We start from the raw sequence: 17,979 nt of genomic DNA on the forward strand, positions 1-17,979 counted from the left end.
AGCTCCCCCCCCGGATTATCCCCTTCTTCCCAGCGCGGGAAGGAAAGGGTACGACAAGGTCTCACGGAGACACTGCCTGCTCTTCGCCGCCTCCCAACTCGGGAGAAAGTGGGGAACTGGCTGCGGAGGAGGGAGGTGCAGAGCTGCTGGGTGAGACGCGCAGGGCCAGGAGCAGCGCCAGGAGCTGGGCCCCGGGACCGCCCAGGAGAGGTCTGAGCCGGGCCGAAGGAAGCGTTCTCCTCAAGTCCGGGAGCAGAGTAAAGGGAGATGACGTCGGACGTGACAGCAGGTACAGAGGAGCACTGAAGCCACCCAGGAAGTGAGCTCGTTAACTGACATTTAAGAACAGAACGGACATGGGGTGCCTCCCGACATGCAGCCCTGAGAAGACATGACATCACTGCTGTGGGGTTCCTGCCCTGAAAGTGTAACCCGGATCCAACCACCAGGAAACACCAGACACACCCACAGAGGGCCGTCCCACAAGACTCTGCAAAACCTCAACGTCAGAACGACCAAGGGGGGCTGAGGAGCTGCCCTGGAGAAAAGCGACATGTACGGTGAGGATGTGCGACCGCCATGCAGCTTCCGGGGGATGTGGCCCGGGAGCAGGTGACGGTGTCGCAGCGACGCCGGCCCTTCCTGACCATGGGGACTGCACCACAGTTTGGCAAGAGAATGTTCTCGTTCTCCAGAGACACGTGCTGAAGTCTGCAGGGGCCAAGGCTCACGATGCCTCCAACTTCCTCTCAAAGGGCTCAGCAAAAACCAAAAATCACAATCACACACACAGAGAAATAAAGGAAAAAGGTTGCTAAGATAATGTTAAAAATCGATGTCAAAAATGTTAAGAGAAAGCTGATGACAGGGCAAGCTGGCTAAAACACACCACGGAGCTCACCACTCCGTTCTCACAGCTTTTCTGTAGCCTCAAAACTTTTTCAAGAACAAAAGGTTTGAGTCACTAATCCACATGTGCAACATCTAACGCTTAGCCGTCACGCGCTATTTCAGGGGCTTTACTAATGTTGGCCCTTTGATGAAACAAATAGAAAAGTGAAAAGTATCTGAAGCGGGCTGAACAGTGCCCCCCCAGCATCAGGCCGACGCCCCAACACCCAGCACCCGGGAATGTGGCCGTGCTCGGAGATCGGGCCTCGACTGGGGATGAAGTTGAGATGAGGCCACTGGGGTGGGTCCTCATCCGGTGTGACAGGTGTCCTTATAAACAGAGGAGACTGAGGCACCAAAGACGCCAGCGATGTGTGTGCACAGAGGAAAGACCACAGGAGGACGTGGCGAGACGGCGAGGAGGGAGGCTCAGAGGAAACCAGCCCGCCCTCACCCCGACCTGGGACGTCCAGCCTCCAGAACGGGGAGAAGTAAATCTCTGGTGTTCGGGCCCCCCAGCCTGTGCTGTTTTGCTGCGGCCACTGGGCTGACTGAGCGTAGAAAGTCCTTCCTCAGTTAACTGCATTTTCAAACTCTTTGACCACAAGCCACAGCCAGACGGAAGTTTCCCGAAGCGGCCTGCACCTGCGCCATCCAGACACGCACTCACACGATGACAGTTTCCCCAAACAGCAGCGACACCTCTTACGACCCGTGACGCACTAGTATTTTCTATTCTCATCTGTCCTGTTTCTATCCATTTAAAATGCGGGCAGGGCCTTTCCATTGGGCTCACGATCCCCTAAAGGGTCACAACCTGCAGCGTCAAAGCCACCAGATCGCCTGGCCCAGGCCTCACGTTGGTGGCCCCGTGGAGTCCCTGTACCTCACAGTGGGGACAGGGCCACAGCAGCACTGGGACAGCAGCCCCCATCGCCTGGCTCAAGGCTGGATCTCCACACAGGGCCCCCCTCTGGAGAGCCAGGCCATGTGCTGGGGTGTCTGGGGAGGGGTGCCTGCCCTCGCCAGCTGGGAGCACCCCCGACCCCCGAGCCCGGGCGTGGGGTGCAGACCTACCCCGGCCGAGTGCACCATGCACTTGGGCGCTCCAGTCGTGCCCGACGAGAACATGATGAAGAGGGGGTGGCTGAAGGGCAGCTGCTCGAACTCCAGCTGGGGGGCTTGCTCGCCCATCCCAGTGGCCAGGAAGTCTTCCAGAAACACGCTGCGGGCAAGAAGGCATGGAGACAGATGGTGAAGGTTCCAGAAGGCCGGGGGCATCTGCCGAGTCCTCCCGCTCGCGCCCCTCCACGTCCGCCTGGATCCCAGGGACCAGCCTTGTCTGGGAGCTTTCGAAGAGCAAAGGGAGAAGCTGGGGCTCATGGGTTCATGCTCGCCCAGGGAAAGCTCACGGAGTGAGTGAAAATTTCCAGGTACTTTATCAGCACTGCTGGCAGGGCCAAGGGCTGCCTTTTCAGAGAACTTGAGCACTTTAACAGACATCCTGGAGAAGGACGGCTTACAATTAACACGTTGGCTGTTACACGCAGACCCTGCAGAGGGGTCTGAACTGATGCTCAAGTCTTCGGAGCCCAGGCATCTCCTGTCCGCTGCCAACCGTCTGGTTAGCAAACGCCTTGCTTCCCCTGGTCCCCCAAAGGGGAGCGAGGGCCAGGTGGGCCTGACCCCTCCCCTCCCGCCACGAGGAGAAGGGAGGGGAGGAGGTGATGGGTTAGCGAGCTTTCCTGACGCGTGAAGGTCACAGCAAGCAGCTCAGCCAAGGCCAGAAAACTAGAGCTTTATGGCAGAAAACCTGCTGGGCAAACATCCTGTGTTGTCACTAATTTCCTCTACCCCGAGGTTTGTAAAGGCCAGATCCAAGTACTTGTCCAGGAACACATAAAACTAAGCCCAGCTGTGGGCCATGGCCTGAGAGGCCTGCCCCTGCCCTGCCCCCAAAGCTGACGCAAAGAGTCACTGCACGCGACCGAGGGCCACCGGAGGGGCTGCTCTCTGAGCAGAAACACTGCGGCAGGAGCTGCAGAGGCACCTTGGGAGAGGTGCTCGCTCTATTTTGAGATCAGCAGGAACATCAATCCCAAAACCCTGGCACTCTTCCTCCCTTAGAAGGGAGAAGAAGAGGAAAACCCAAAACTACCGTTTGGACAAATGGAACTTTCTCTTTTTCAAGGAAGGGGAAAAAAATCAGTTCAGCTTGGCCCACAGCAAATCGCCAAGGGTAACTACCCCGAAATACAAACGCAGACACACTCGAGGGAAGAAGTGCGCTGTCTTGCACGCGAAGGCATCCTTAAAGATGAGGACGCCTCCCGGGGGAGGCGTGGTGGTTTGAAAAGGGAACCCCAAATAATTCAAACTCTGAGTGGTAAATAGCCAAGCCCTCCTCTCCGGGGTGTCAGGAAACTTCTTTACCGTGGACCTTTCCAGCCAATGAAAGCCCCGTTCTACCCCCCACCTCCCACTCAAGTGCCATTTACACAAAGGGCCCAATCTAATCGGATGCTTCACAGAGAAAAACCTTCTCTTTCAATTGGTCTATAAATCACAGTAAATAGGCCTTACTTTTGCTGTTCTTCTGAAAATGAAAAGCCCAAAGGGGAGTCCCGCTTCCCGGTCTCCGCACGCAGCACGGGCGAGCTGGGTCCCAGATTATCTCTGCGTCCAGCAACCGAAAGACGGAGAGCGAGGGGGGCCTAACTCCCAGGGTGGAACGGGGGGAGCTCTCGGCATTGTCTCAAGCTAAATGAAGTAGCTAATATAATTCTTCTGGATGCTCTCCTTTTATCTCAATTACTGGTAAACATTCAGAAAAATAAAAGCCAGGCCACCATGGGGCCAGCGAACTGTCTCGTTTTTCCTCCTGGGCTCTGTGCCTTATGGCCCCATCAGTAAAACCAGGGGAGCTAAATTCATGGCTGGTTGTAATTTGTCAAGGTCAGCAGGGTCCCCACAGTCTAGGGGACAAGTCCAAGCCCCCGGGCTGCCTGTAAGGACCTGCACAATCTGACCCGGACACTCCAGAGGACAAAGCCCACTCCAGTCTGTGGCTGTCACCTGCTCATGATGACAGACAATATTACTGAGAGCCACCTTTGTGCATGCCTGTGAGGAAAGGACCATATCGTCCCCTTTTTTACAGATCGGGAAACCAAGGCACAGAGAGGTTAATCACTAGCACAGGGTCACACAGCTGAGACGTGACCTCGAGCAGTCTGGCGGGGACCACAGCCTTCACAGAACAGTCACTCTACTGCAGATCCCTTCAGCCTCTGGAATCCAGTCACCTGCAGCTGTCCCCAGACCCAGCTCACCTCTCAAGGCCACCGCAGGTGTCACCTCCCCCAGACCTCCCAACCACACTCCTCTCTCACCTTCTGGCACTTCCTGTCCCTTCCTCCACTCAGAGAGCATGGCTGTGTCTACTGGGCCCAGGGGTAACAGCTCTCCCTCCTCGCAAGTGTGTCTCGCCCCCCAGCTCGATGGTCCATCCCCCATCACCAGGGGCCACACACGAGCTTTCTTCCTCTCAGGACCCCCAGCCACGCATCCGCCACCGTCTGCAAGGCCTCCCACTCCCCCTCGGCCCCCCGCAGCGCACACAGGACCCCAGCCCGTGGCGCTGCCCCTGCCCCTCCCGGGGCCTCTGCTCGCCGCTCAGGGGCTCCTGCCCGCAGCCCAGACACACGGCTCCCCGGGAAGGTGCACCTGCACAGGTAAACACGTCTCATCTCGGGGCTCTCCCTACAATCACTTCAGGAAAGATGAAAGGGGTGTGACAACAAGAACTCTGGGAAGAAGTCAACTGTGGCCAAACCATAATCCATGCCCTTAACTCCTGTTCAGAATTGAGGCGCTGAGCATTCTGTCTGGTGCTCGAGGCGTGTGGTCTATCAGGCCATGAACGGCAGAAAAGGAAGGAAGATGCCGTTCGCAATGGGGACAAGAGATAGTTCTAAAATGGAAAAGCGTACTATGTACGTGTGCACCTGTGTGTCCACATACACGCATATACGTGTACACACCACATACAAATGCACACAGCTCCACACGTGTGTGCACGTGTGGATACACATCAGCCACTGTTCAGAACCGCTGTGGCCAATCCAGGGAGCTGGTCTGGCCCCACCCAAGACCACCTCTTCGAAGGGACACAGACAGGAAGGGTGAGGATGCCAGGGACCCTCGGGGGCCCACCTGCAGAATGACGATTTTACCTCTAAAATGCTCCCAAGTGGAAGCCCTATAGGATCCGCTGCTGGAGGGGGGGAGTTCGGGGGGTTCTGCACGGGAGCTGTGAGCAGCCTGCGGCTGGCTTACCTGTTTGGAATCTTCGAAATGTCTATCTTCTCTCTGGAGGAGACGTAAGGGATCACCACCACTTTCTTCAAGTCCGGCAGCCCTGAAAGCAGCGAGGGACGAGGAAACACACACTTATAGGGCCCGACACACTCGGCCGCTGATCTTTTCCTTTTGCTGAAACGTAGCACAGCCCGGGGCTGGGCCCACGCAGGGCTTTGTAGCTTGCAGCTCCCAGGGGCTTTCGGGCCCCCGGGGTGGGGGGGGCTCCCACCCCCGCGCCCGTCCCGCCGTGCCGGCCCACACACCTTTCACGACGCGCTGCAGCTTCTCCACGTGGCCGTGCTCCTTGCCGTTGTAGACCACGGCTTCCACGGAGAAGATGAGCTTCGGCTGGATCTGAGAAAACCGGTCCAGAACACCCTGCAGTGGAAGGAAAGGGCGGTCGCTGGTCGTCCAAAAGGCAAAAACCTCCAGCAGCCCACAGGACCGGATTTCCCGGGAGAGAGAAAGCGCCGTTACCAGTGCAACAGCCACGTCCCCGTGTCCCCGTCACCCGGAGGCAAACCAATACAGACGGTCAGCAAACCGGACGTGCACGTGATCTTCACTTCAAGGAGGGCGTCAACACACAGGACTTACAGACACGCACTAAGTCCCCCGGACGGGAGAAGAATGGGGTGAGTACTTGCACCACCAAAAAGCTTCCCCACGTCACAGAAACAGCCTTCCAACACAGCTCCTCCAGCGAATGCAAAAGAAGGCTCACGTTCCCAAAAGGCAAGTGGTCCCATATTTTGGTTCTCTCTTCATTTTCAATGAAAGAGGTACCCGAATTCTCCGAATGATACCTTTTGCCAAGCAAGTTCATAAACGTATAAACGTGTACACTCGTAAACAAGCCTCATTTTAAAAGCCAGGCTCTCCACACCCAGCTGTGTGTCTGCGCCACATGTGGAGCTGCCGTCCCACCGAGCACAGCCCTCTCCCTGAGAGCAGGTGCGCCGCCCACCTTGTTTCTGGAACTGTCGTGAGCCGACGGGGGTAGCCCGAGACACACTCACACAACCTGCGTGCGACTCCGAGGGTGACAGGTACAAGCTCTCTGCAACAGGCCCCTCCCGGCTGGCCTCAAGTTCAGACCGTGGTGGAGCCATCATCACCCACAGAAACAGCACCTGGGAACGCACCACCCCGAAGGCGCTCCTGGTCTCTCGCACGGTCAGTCCGATGCAGCAGCTCAAGGGCACCACCTGGGGCTACTCCAGGGGCACCAGCAGTGATACCGGAACCTCCGTGTGAGGAGCTGATGGGTAGGGTGTCCACCCTGGTGGCATGTCAGAGCCACCTGTAGCATGGCGATTAATTAAGCTCAGTAGATAACTCATTAACTGGCCTGGAGTGAGCCAGGTGCTGCAGCTCAGAGCCTCCCAGGAGGGGAAGCACTGACTTGGCAGGAGTCAGCAAAGCGGATGCCCAAGACAAGGGGCGGCCAGGGCCCATCGGAGCGGTCCTGGGGGCCGCAGCATCACTTGGGGCCCCAGAACTGCTGAACTGGATAGTCTGTGTTTTCACAAGCCCTTCAGGCGATTCCAATGAGCGATACAATTTGAGACTCTCTGGGCTAAAGATTCAGGGACTGAGATTCTATGCCGTCCACTTTTCCAGACCAGAAGCTGAGTCAACAGGGAAGAAATGGTAGAAAGCGTTTGTTTATTCCATCTACCGTGCTGGGCACTGGGCCAGGGAACCAAACAGAGTTCCTCCTCCCTGGAACATGCAATCTATCAGCGAAAAAATAGCAGAGCAGTTATAAGTGTCATTGTTTCCAACTTCCAACTGTTTTCAGTGAACTTCACTCAGGAATTAGGTTGCCAGGGAAAAGAAAAGAAAAAAGGAAGAAATTAAAGCCATAAAGAAAACTAATGATGGACTTGATCAATAAAACCAAAATCTTTTTTCCAAGGTCAATAAAATAAGCCTCTTGATAAATCTGATCAAGAAAACAGATAATATTTCTAGCTGACACTTACACAGTACTTACTATGTATCAGGCACTGTGCTGGGCACTTTACTAACAATAGGCACTCACTTCCCACTCAGCGTGACCGCTGACATTATTGTCCCCATGTTACAGATGAGTAAACTGAGGCACACAATCACCAGCCGCTGGCTGTTCTGGTCCAGGAGAGGCTGCTCAGTTGAGAACTGCTTTCATGTCAGGACAAAACACACTATGATCGCGCAGCTGACCCAGATATGGTGCTTAGCAACCAAGCAGTGAAACCAAGCCGGGGCTGCATCATGTGGACAGCCGCCCAGAGCGGGGAGAACAGCTGTCCTACTCTGTGCGCGCGCACACGTGTGCACACGCGCGCGCACACACACACGGCGACCTGAACGTGCTTTATGAGGGTGAGGGCTACAAGCATGAGCCTGGCTCTTCGATGTGCGGATGTCACAGGTCAGACTCCCCCGCTGTCTTTGAAAAAGCCACTCACTCCAAAGTAAACAATGAAACACAGGAAAAACCAAATGGTCAAAACACATAGGACCCGGAAGTCTCGGTGAGAATGGCAGGTTGGGGACCAAATAATTCAAATCAGGATACGCAAGTGCGTTCTCGGCAATTTTCCCTTTATCATAGGGATCTTCAGTGCCATGCAACGGGAAACAGGATTCAACGCAGGAAAGACATCCATGTTTCATTGCTAACTTCAGGTGAGTGCCCTTGACTGAGAAGGGGGTGCCGTCTGAGGTTAAAACAGTGATTTCGGAAATTAACAACAGGCACCTCTTTTTCAAGCAGAGATTTGCAAACCACTGAAGAGGGCTGTCCCAGGCCCACGGCCTCCCCTGTCCAGCCCCAGCCCCACCTAGTCGGTTCTTCGGGATGCTTCCCTGCAAGTTTCAGCTACTGGAAAAGAGCGGAGGTGTCTGAAGCTCTGGCGTCACTGCTTTGTCCCAGGTCCTCAGTGAGCACAGAGGTACCAGAGCCAGCGCCGTGCCTTATTACCTGGACCAGTTTCCCATCCTGGAGGGCTCACCGCTGGGAGCTGGCACATGGTGCCAGCAGCCGGGGGTGGGGGGACGTGAAGTCACTAGGCTGACACATTATCTGTCAGCAGCTCCACACTCGCTCCAAAGGACGGCACAGATGCCCACCTGTGTCTGACAGGATGGAGAGAAGGGTACCTGCAAACTAAGGACCGCTTCCCAGAACTCAGGGCAGAGTGGAGCATCTTAGCAGGAAGGCTTTTGGCCCTGTCATCTTCTGACCCAATGGAGAGCTCTCCCCGGAGGCTCAGGCCATCGCGCCTGCCAAGATTTCCTAGAACCAAACGTGCTGCAGGCCGCGGCCAGCACAGAGCCAGGCTGCCATCTAGTGCACACGTGCCTCCCGCGCCCGCAGCAGCTCCAGCCATAGCCGTCACCCCGGAAAACCCGCACCAGCCTCGAACCAGGGCAGGAAGGCCCAGGACGCTGCTCCAAAGACGTCCACCGGCTGCATCCTCTACCCAGATGACCTGGGGACCAGAGGCAGCTGGCATGGCCTCTGGTGGTGACATTTTGCACAGGACAATGACCTGGGAAAACAGATGCAAGGTTAGCACCAGCTGCTGATGCTGCAGCCACGTGGGAAGCGGCTGGGCCCCCGCCTGGCCCCTAACCCTCTCTGGGCTGCACCTGGTGGCTCAGGCACACCACCCAGGCCACCCAGGAGCTCTGCTCCCTGCGAAGTCCTCAGGCAGGGGCTCCATTTAGACCCCAGGAGGCCAGGATCACCACCTCCCCAATGCCACTCATGCTCTTCCAATACCTTTATAACCTCTTGTAAGTTCCAATTCACTCAAAAACACTCATGGCCCAAATCGTTAATAACAGCTAACACCCACCCAGCTCGGGGGCAGACTGAGCGCCGTCCTGTGTTAGTGCTGCTGTGCTCACAAGCCCCCCACACTGCGTCCTGCAACCAACACAACACACCCCTTCTTGAACCCGTCACTGCTTCTGTGCAGCACAGCTCACAGCCTGCTGAGGGATCCAAGCACCCGTGGACTCAGTCCCAACCCTCCAGGACCCCCCATGAGGACGGCCTGGCCCCAAGCAGCTCACACAGCCTCACGAAGGGCCTCAAGGACCAAGAAGACCCCCACTGGAGCACCCGTCTCAGGTCGGTCCTCACTGACCCAGGTGGTCCTGAGTGGAGGCCCAGGAAAGCCTCAGGAGACACGACCACAGCCAACAGTGGTGACCCTCCACCTGGGGTGACACCATCCCTGAACTCAGCAGGGCTCAGTCTTCACCCCATGGACCACAGACTGGCCTCAGCCAATCGCTTCACTGCTCCAGACCTGTGTTACAGAAGCAGGTCTGTCCCTCCTTTGCACAGGGTAGGGGGAAATGAGATACATCTTGAAAACCTTCACCAGAACAGCAAGCCTCAAGGTAGACGTGAGTTTCAAGCTGGTACCCAAAAGCCCAGCCTGCAGACAAGGCACACCGACTACAGGGCGCACAGCTGGACAGCGCCAGGAACCGCACCTGCAGCCCACGTGCGTCAGTCTTCCTGCGCCCATCACGGGCACACTCGTACCACACTCATCTCCTGAGACTCTTCCCACAGGCCCTGATCTGCATGTGAGGACAAATAACACACCCAGGGATGCGCTGAGCAGTGCCCAGCACAGGGCCACACCCACAGCAGAGCAAGAGCAGGCAGGGACACAGCTGCCCGCTGCACCCTCTAACAGCGGTCTGCCCTGTGGCTCCTGAGGGTCCCTCATCCCCAAGGCGCTACCACCAGGAAAGTTCCCTGATCGGGAAGTGGGGGCCCCAGGAAGTCCTGCTCTGCTGCTTCCCCCTTCCTGGTGGGGCTCGGCACGCGCTTCCTGCCCCTGCCTGGGCCACTCCCGCAGCTGCAGCCTGGTCCTAGGTGCGCTCAGGGTTTACGGGATGAAGAATGCGAAGCTCAGATCCAAAGCAAGAGATCAGAAATGGCAGTGATGGACACAGGGAGGCTTCGGGGAAACTTCCGTGAGCAAGTCTGGAAAACCATCTGCTGAGGATAAACTTCAGAAAATCTCATGTTGTCCCAAAGTCACAGGAGAGATGACCAGGCATCTCCTGCTCAGTGTCCACGACACCACAACATTGCCTGTGGCACAAAACACACACTAACGTGGCCAAGACACACAGCCGGGACGTGAGGAATAGAGGAAAAGAAGGAAGAATTGTTTAGTTTAAAACTTAAAACAAGATTCAGCTCCTTCTGGCTCCTTCTCTCCTGCTGTTCCCAAGTCACCGGCCAGGGAGACGGGGGACGGGAGGCCCTCGTGATGCCATTTCCTCCCAGCCGTGCTGGGCCCCCCGCAGCTGCCCATGCCCCAACCCAGGACAGCAGGGGCAGAGCCCTTCCCTGCGGAAATCCCACAGGAACGTTCCCCTGTGGTGGCCGCACACCCAGGACACTGCAGGGCACGGAGGCACCCCCTCCGTGGGGACCCCAACTTACGTTCACGCCAAAGTCCGGGGACGTGGAGCTCCAGATGGCCCCGATGCTCACCGCCGCCAGCATGGCCTCCACGGCGTACGCGCTGTTGGGTAAATAGCCTGTAAAGGGCGCACAGGGAGAAAGCCTGGTTCAGGCTGCACCCAGTGCAGTGGACTGCCAACACCAGCTCCAAGAGCCAGGGCGGGGGTGGGGAGAGGCGCCTGCTGCAGGTGGCTCGCAGAGCTCAGCCAGGCCCACCCTACCTGCCTTGACATCTCTTGCTTGGATGACCCCATCACCTGCTGCCAGCCTAGCCTCTTCCGCCTCCGCCCTGCTTCCCACTCTGGGCTCAGTCACAACAGCCTTCCTTCAGTTCTTCAGTTTTCCTAAGCTTCTCGTGCCTCAGGGCCTTTGCACGAGCTGCCTGGCTATCTGAACACTCCCCAACCCCGCCAGCCTTCCCTACTCAGTGCATGCTCACCCTTCAGCTCTTATCGCAAATGAAACTTCCTCGGGGAAGCTTTCTCTAAGGCTACCCCATGAACTCAGGCCCCCGACCAGTCGCCCACAAAGCACACCGTACTCCTCCTTCACCAGATTTACTGTAATGACCACCCATGTATAATCATTTTAACTGGCAATTTAATATCTGGTTCTCTCATGAGGGCAGAGACTACCTATCTTGTTCTCTGCTTTACCAAATGCCTTTACCAAGCTCTGCACATCAAGGACCACAGACATCGGCCTGCTGGCTGGCTGGTGGAGGGACAGATGGATGGACAGAAGGATGGCCGGATGCTTGGAGGGATGGAGGGACAGGCAGGCAGGGAATGAAACTGTGAGCAGGATAGTCAAGAACCAAAAACAAGCCTGTAAGGGGCTCAGACCCTCCATCTAGTAGGAAGTCCCCAGAAAGGCTGTCAGGAAGGGGCCCCTTCCACCCATCACTGTCCATCTACCCAGTACCCCTCGTGTAATCGTAGGACAATGTCAAAGCCAGGAAGCCGACACTGATACCATGTGTGTGTGGTTCTTCATCATTTTATAGCGTTTTCTCCAGCCATCACAATTAACATCCAAAACACTCCCACAGTTTATCTTCAGAGGCTGAGTGTTTCCACGTAGGTGGAATTTTACTTAACAATGTTATGAACTGAAATTGTCTATACTGTTGAAATCAACACCCACTTTTAAATAAAATCCTTTTCAATTAAAAAAATGAATTGATTCGTTTACTTTTCTCCTCTGGGCCTTGGTTTTTCATCTGGGAAATGGGCAGGCTGGTGGCCTTTGGGGCTCCTGGCATCTCTGCCCCTGGGGTCTGTGCGTAAGAGGAAAGCAGTCAGGTGAGTCTCCCCACTGATAAAACTCCCTCTGCCGGGTCTTGGGCACTGGGACTCGGTCTACAATCATGTCGGCACTAACAGCGGAAATCACAGAATGAAAATCACCCTCAGAAGTTCCCAGGGAGAGCGCCACGTTGGAGGCGGGCAGCCGGCCTCCCAGAAAACACAGCAGCCGGCTTTTCCCGACCTCAGAAGGAGTCGCTGGCTCTCTAATCAAGCACCTGATGAACTATCTGGAACTATCTGGCTCGTGTTTCATTTAAGGACCACGTTTTATTTAAAAAACAAGACACGTCTGTAAGCACTGGATCCTGCTTGGCACGAGGAGACGCCCACACGAAGGACTGGAGCCGGGAGCCGGGGACCCGCAAGGCCCAGCCTCACGGCCCAGCTCACTCTGGCCAGGCCACACTTTACGATATCCCTTCTTGGCCAGCTTCTGGGGCACAAGGACACATGAGGCTGTGTGTAATCGGACACGACTCCACCTCGTTCCTGAGCGGGCCTTCCAGGCCATTCCCTGCGCCACAGGCCCCTCCCCTACCGTGACAAGCGCTCAAAATACCCACCGACCACCCGGTCTCCCTTCTTCACACCCATCTTCCTCATCGCAGCTGCAAACAGAGCCACCCGTTGCCACAGCTCTTCAAAAGTCACCTTCACAATTTCCTCCTTGCCTTCCCCTGGGAACAGAAAAAGGACAGGTCATTCGTGGAGAATTCTAAACACAGGGGTTCTGAGTCACAGACGTCGACGAAACTCACACCTGTTCAAACGCAGGTTAGAAATACGAGCCCGGGAAGCGTTACACGGATGCAGGGAAGGCTAACCAAGACGTGGCCACTGAAAGTTTTTTTTTTGTTTTTTTTTTTACCATTGGGAATGCTCTTATTAAGTGAAGATCCTTTGATTTGGGTTGTGATTTTTTTTAATATACATAACTTTTAATTTTGAAATTATAGCTGTCCAAGAGTTGCAAAGACAGTCTGGAGACTATCTTCAGTGTTGAAGATTGAAAAAGTTCCAGAGACCAACTGCACGGCGGCGTGAACACAGTTAACACCACGGAACGGGGAGCTCCAAGATGGCGCAGATGGTAGATTTAGTATTGTGTGTTTTTCACCGCAACTGAAAAAAAGGAAGGAAGGAAGGAAGGAGCCAAGATATTATTTGGAAACCATACACTGCAGACTCTGGATGCTTCCGAGCCTCTCCAAGCACATGGCCCCACGTGAAGTGGCATCTGGACGCTAAGAGAGGAAAACCCGAGTAGCCAGCGGGACTCACTTGCAACATAGAGGGCCACCCTGTCGTTCTCCTTGTGTCGCAGGAGGTTTTCCGCATAGTTGAGGCGACTGCCTTTGAACCACTCGGGGACGTCAGCAATCCCTTTAGACGTGTCCACGACCTACAGAGGATGACAGCAAACCAGGATGCACACGCACGTGAGAGCGACACCACAAGTGTGTGACAAGCAAGTCCACGTCCCAGGGAGCCAGCTAACTCACTCGCCCAAAGAAAGCATCATTAAAGCGCTTCACAGACCACATGCTGAACTGGCCCAAAGGCTTGAAACTGAAAATAGAAATGAATGTGGTACTGTGTACCTGAAAGCTGCTAAGTGTAGATCTTAAGCATTCTTGCCACCAAAAAAAAAAAAAAAAAGTTAACTATGTGAGGTGATGGACGTGCTTTCTTGGTAATCATTCCGCAAGGTCTATCAAATCATCACATGTACACATGAAATCTATACAATCGTGTGCATCAATTACTCTTCACTAAAGTTAAAAAGAAATTGTGGGGGGAGGGTATAGCTCAAGGGCTAGAGCGCATGCTTAGCATGCATGAGGTCCTGGGTTCAATCCCCAGTACCCCCTCTGAAAAGTAAATCAGTAAATTTAATTACCTCCCCCCCCAAAAAACAAACCAAAAAAAAAATTTTAAAAGAAAAAGAAATTAATGTTAAGGGCAAACAGCACCCCTACTAATTTATTCTTTCAGTAAGTATTTATTAAGCACCAACTTTATGAGGGATGCTGACAACAGAAAGCACCTAAGACAGAGATGGTCCCAGGTCAGACCAGGTGCATAGAAACCAGGAGATCAAGGCACAGGGCCCACCTGATCTTCCCACCACCAATTTTCTAAACGTTTGACCCCTGCCTCCTTCCTCAGGGGCTGGAACCTTGATTTTCTTCTCCAAGTGCCTTCAGATGAACCTTTCAGAATGGTTCACCCCATAAACAAACCAAAAACACAATAAATTATACTTTGAATAACCGAGTCCCCATTCCCCAGATATTTGTTGATAAGGAGTTGAAAAAAAAAATCTCTAAAATACAGGTTAATAACAAAACTACTAATAGTTTAAAAAACAACAACACGAATGTATATAATATCACTGAACTGTATACTGTGAAACAGTTAAAATGGGGAATTTTGTGTTATTGGTATTTTATCACAATTTAAATTTTTTTTAATAAAATAAAAAGAAAACGGTGCTCTGCTCTCAGGGTCACTCAGATTCCCAGGACGAGGCCTGGGGTCCGCACATCCCGGAGGCCCAGAGGTAACTGGGTCCCCGTGAGGTCCGCGACCCCAACGCAATTTCCTGCCCCACTCCCTAGGGCCATGACTTTTGTCTGCTGATGTGAAGTTTTCCAAGAACATACGATTTAGTCTTCACCAAAATTAACACTTCACTTAGGAACACAACCACGAAAAGATAATGTGTAAACAAAATCTCCACTTACCTCATCGTACGTGCGTGAGAAGACAATTCCACTGAATTTCCAGAACTCTGCCCAGAAGTCGGAATACGACTCAACTGACCAATGGTACAAGTCATTATAATTTTCTGGAAAAAAAAAGGCGCCAGATAAATCAGATTCATCTTAAAAGGCGAGCCGCAGTTCAGTAAGATGGACTCCCCTAAGGCACGATATGTGTGTCTGAGTGGTCCAAAGGCATCTGATGGGGAAGGACCTCAGGAAGGTGGGGTACCTTAGTGTCTATGGACGCAAACCCACCACTGCCAGGCCCCAAAAGGAACAAAAGCAATGGGGCAGTGATTTTGTATCTTAACCATCATGCCTAAGACCAGGGACTCTGGACCCAGAAGGCCTGGGTTCAAATCCCGGCTTGCTCCTCTGTTAGCTGTGAGGCTTGGCCAAGCCACATAAGTGCTGGGTCCCTGTCTCCCCACCTATAAAATGCAGGTGACAAACAGCACCCACTTCACAGGGCAACTGTGAGGACTCCAGTGAGCCCCCGTATAAAATGCTTACAACACGGCTTTGGACGGAATCAGAACTGCATCGCGAGTTTGCTATTATTATATCGGACAAATTCAGGAAACCTGGATTCAATAGATTTGAAGACTCAGAAGTTCAAAACCAGAAGCTTACTGGTGACAGTGCTCATGCCAGGACAACGCTGGCGGATTATTTACGTATTTTGACTTCTGAATAAGCAATACATTCAAGTGATTCAAAATAACAAAGGTATAAAATGTTACATAGTTTGAAAAAAAAGAAGTCCCCGTTTTTCCGGCCCAGAGATAACCAGTTAAAGAGATTTCTTTGTGTTTTTCCAGTGACTTTATGCGTGAATAAATACATCTCTCTCTCTCTCTCTCTCTCTCTCCCACTTTTACATGAATGGACGTGCACTCTTCACATGAGGTTCTAATCCTGGTACCTTGGGAACGTCAAGTCCCCTCTTTGGGCCTTTTTAACCTCAATATGACATACGTTCATTTGCAGATGCTCCAGGGATATGATAAAGCAGGCAGACAGGTGACCAACAGGCCAAATTCTCACCGCCACCCATCAACTACAGATTTAACTGTCCTCCCGGGGGTCTACGCAACCATCCCTGCCCCTTAGCAGTGACCCTTCTCACTGTGGCAGCCAGGAATTGTCCTCAGTCACGTCGGGCTTGTGAGCCGGAGGAAGAGAGTGATCTGAGAGCCGGGGCAGCCGGGGCAGGGCGAGGACACAAAGGGGAGGAAATCAAGGGCCCAGGTAGAGAGCTGAAGAGAGCGGGTCCAGGGCAGGAGAGCAGAAGAACCACCCCAGACAAGGGGGGAGAGACGGCCTGGAGGTCACATGACCATGCTCAGAGCGTGGCCTTAGAGCGCTGAGCTCAAGAAAGGAAGGGAACCTGGTTCCTAGTGATGATGCCCACAGCTCCTCCAAGCGCCACGAGAGAGCCCCCCCGAGCCCTGACCATCCACTCAAGCAAAGGGCCACAGCCAGGTCAACCAAGCTCACAGGGGAAGCCACCAGGGACAGTGCCTCTGGAAAGCAGCGGTGAGCCCTGACTCTCAAGACGGTGCTCAGGGACTCCAGGCAGACACGTCACCTCTCCGGGACTCACTTTCCCTTGAGTGTCATCTGGAAATTGGCCAGAGATGGTCACAGATCCTCCGGTGACGGTGGAGCGCTGACCCTGGGCTCCAGGGCCAGGTCAGGTGACCTGCACTAGAATTCAGCTCTGCCACTTACTAGACCACGACCTCGGGCGAGCCGCTTCCCCTCTCAGAGCCTCAGCGTCCTCGTCCGCAAAGCGGGACAACCACAGGGAGTGTGAGAGCGCACGCCGCGCAGGGACACGGGCTCTGGGCCAACTGTCCGGGTGCCGATCCCACCCCTCCAACTGGCTGGTCTCGCACACGTCACTCATCTTCGCTGGGCCTCAGTCCCTTCCTCCATACGAGGACGACGGTGGTACTGACTGCAGGCTCGCTGTGAGGACCGAGTGAGTCAAAACACTTAAAACGATAAGAATGGCCCTTGGCAGAGAGAAAGCGCTCGGAGGCGTCAGCCAGCATCGACAAGGCTAACCAGCGGCAGGAGTGGGACAGGCTCCCTGACAGTCTCGGATGAAGACTTGGAGACGGGATGTAAAGCTCAGGAAGCATTAATAAGCAGGAGTGCGAGGCCATGTTCTCAGCCTAGAAGGAGGGCAGCTCCAGGCCCGGGGCACTTCTCCGGGAACGCCTGTGGGAAACTGCACCAGAAAAACAGGCCGCTCAGCTCCCCTCTCTCCCAGGCGTTGTGTGTGTGTGTTTAATCACCCTGGTCCTTACAGGTTGCAAAGGCACCAAAACTGCAGGCTGACACAAGAGATGGAGCGGAGGCTTGGAAGGCAGGCCTCCCCTGAAGACGCTAAAAGCCCATCGCATAGGACGTCCCGGAGGGCAGAAGAGGTCACCAGTCTGCCCGCCCGCCCGGGGGAGCGAGTGGTCCCCACAGCCTCTCGGCATCACAAGGACCCAAGAGGATGGCGGAAGAAGTGGGTGGACTTTGTGTGGAAACTTTCCCACCGTCCACAGCACAGCCAAGTCGTCCACACGATTCTCCAGGCGAACAGCGGCTCCTGGGGCTCCTGCGCACACACCCTCACTCCACCCAGAGGCTGCGACCTGGAAGCCCGCGTGACTGACCACAGGCACATTTGGTTCAAGGTGCACAATGTTCATAAAGAAGCTGAACTGGCTGATGTTAAAACTGCTTTTCAAACGAAATTCAGGATCTCTGGCTTCTCCTTCGTGGTAGCCGGCCAGCAAGTCCCACCTCCTGGCATTGACATCCCTGTGTCGTCCCTTCCCCAGGCTGATCTGCAAAACCAGCGGGATGTTAGGGAAACAGCCGAGCATGTCTGTGAGGCTGGTCACACACCTGCTCTGTGAGAAGCCGGTGGCCACGCTGTACAGACACTCAAGCAGTCCTAGGTGGCACGAAACAGAGGTGTCCTCCCACAGCCAGTACCAACTCACTGCCACGTGAGGGAGCCCCTAAGAAGTGGGTCCCCCAGCCCCGCGGAAGCCTCGGGATGACGGCCACCTGGCTGACTGATGGATGGAAGCAGCCTCTGGAGATCCAGAGCCAGAAACACTCAGCTGAGCCACTCCCAGAAGCCTGACCC

At 54.6% G+C, this 17,979-nt stretch overlaps 1 protein-coding gene across 4 annotated transcripts in view; it reads right to left on the reverse strand.

Annotated features, from left to right (window-relative positions):
- The window catches only part of AACS (acetoacetyl-CoA synthetase), a 42,059-nt gene that overhangs the window by 20,298 nt on the left and 3,782 nt on the right, over positions 1-17,979 (reverse strand). For all 4 annotated transcript variants that reach the window (XM_074356449.1, XM_074356448.1, XM_045506368.2 and 1 more), the window contains exons 2-8: positions 14,802-14,905; positions 13,336-13,456; positions 12,618-12,731; positions 10,724-10,821; positions 5,517-5,631; positions 5,230-5,311; positions 1,969-2,116 (exon numbers count right to left, since the gene is read on the reverse strand). In XM_074356449.1, the coding sequence (XP_074212550.1) occupies positions 1,969-2,116; positions 5,230-5,311; positions 5,517-5,631; positions 10,724-10,821; positions 12,618-12,731; positions 13,336-13,456; positions 14,802-14,905 (782 nt within the window). The remainder of the gene's footprint in view (positions 1-1,968; positions 2,117-5,229; positions 5,312-5,516; positions 5,632-10,723; positions 10,822-12,617; positions 12,732-13,335; positions 13,457-14,801; positions 14,906-17,979) is intronic.

This window comes from Camelus bactrianus, chromosome 32 (genome assembly GCF_048773025.1).
Source record: "Camelus bactrianus isolate YW-2024 breed Bactrian camel chromosome 32, ASM4877302v1, whole genome shotgun sequence".
Taxonomy (NCBI): domain Eukaryota; kingdom Metazoa; phylum Chordata; class Mammalia; order Artiodactyla; family Camelidae; genus Camelus; species Camelus bactrianus.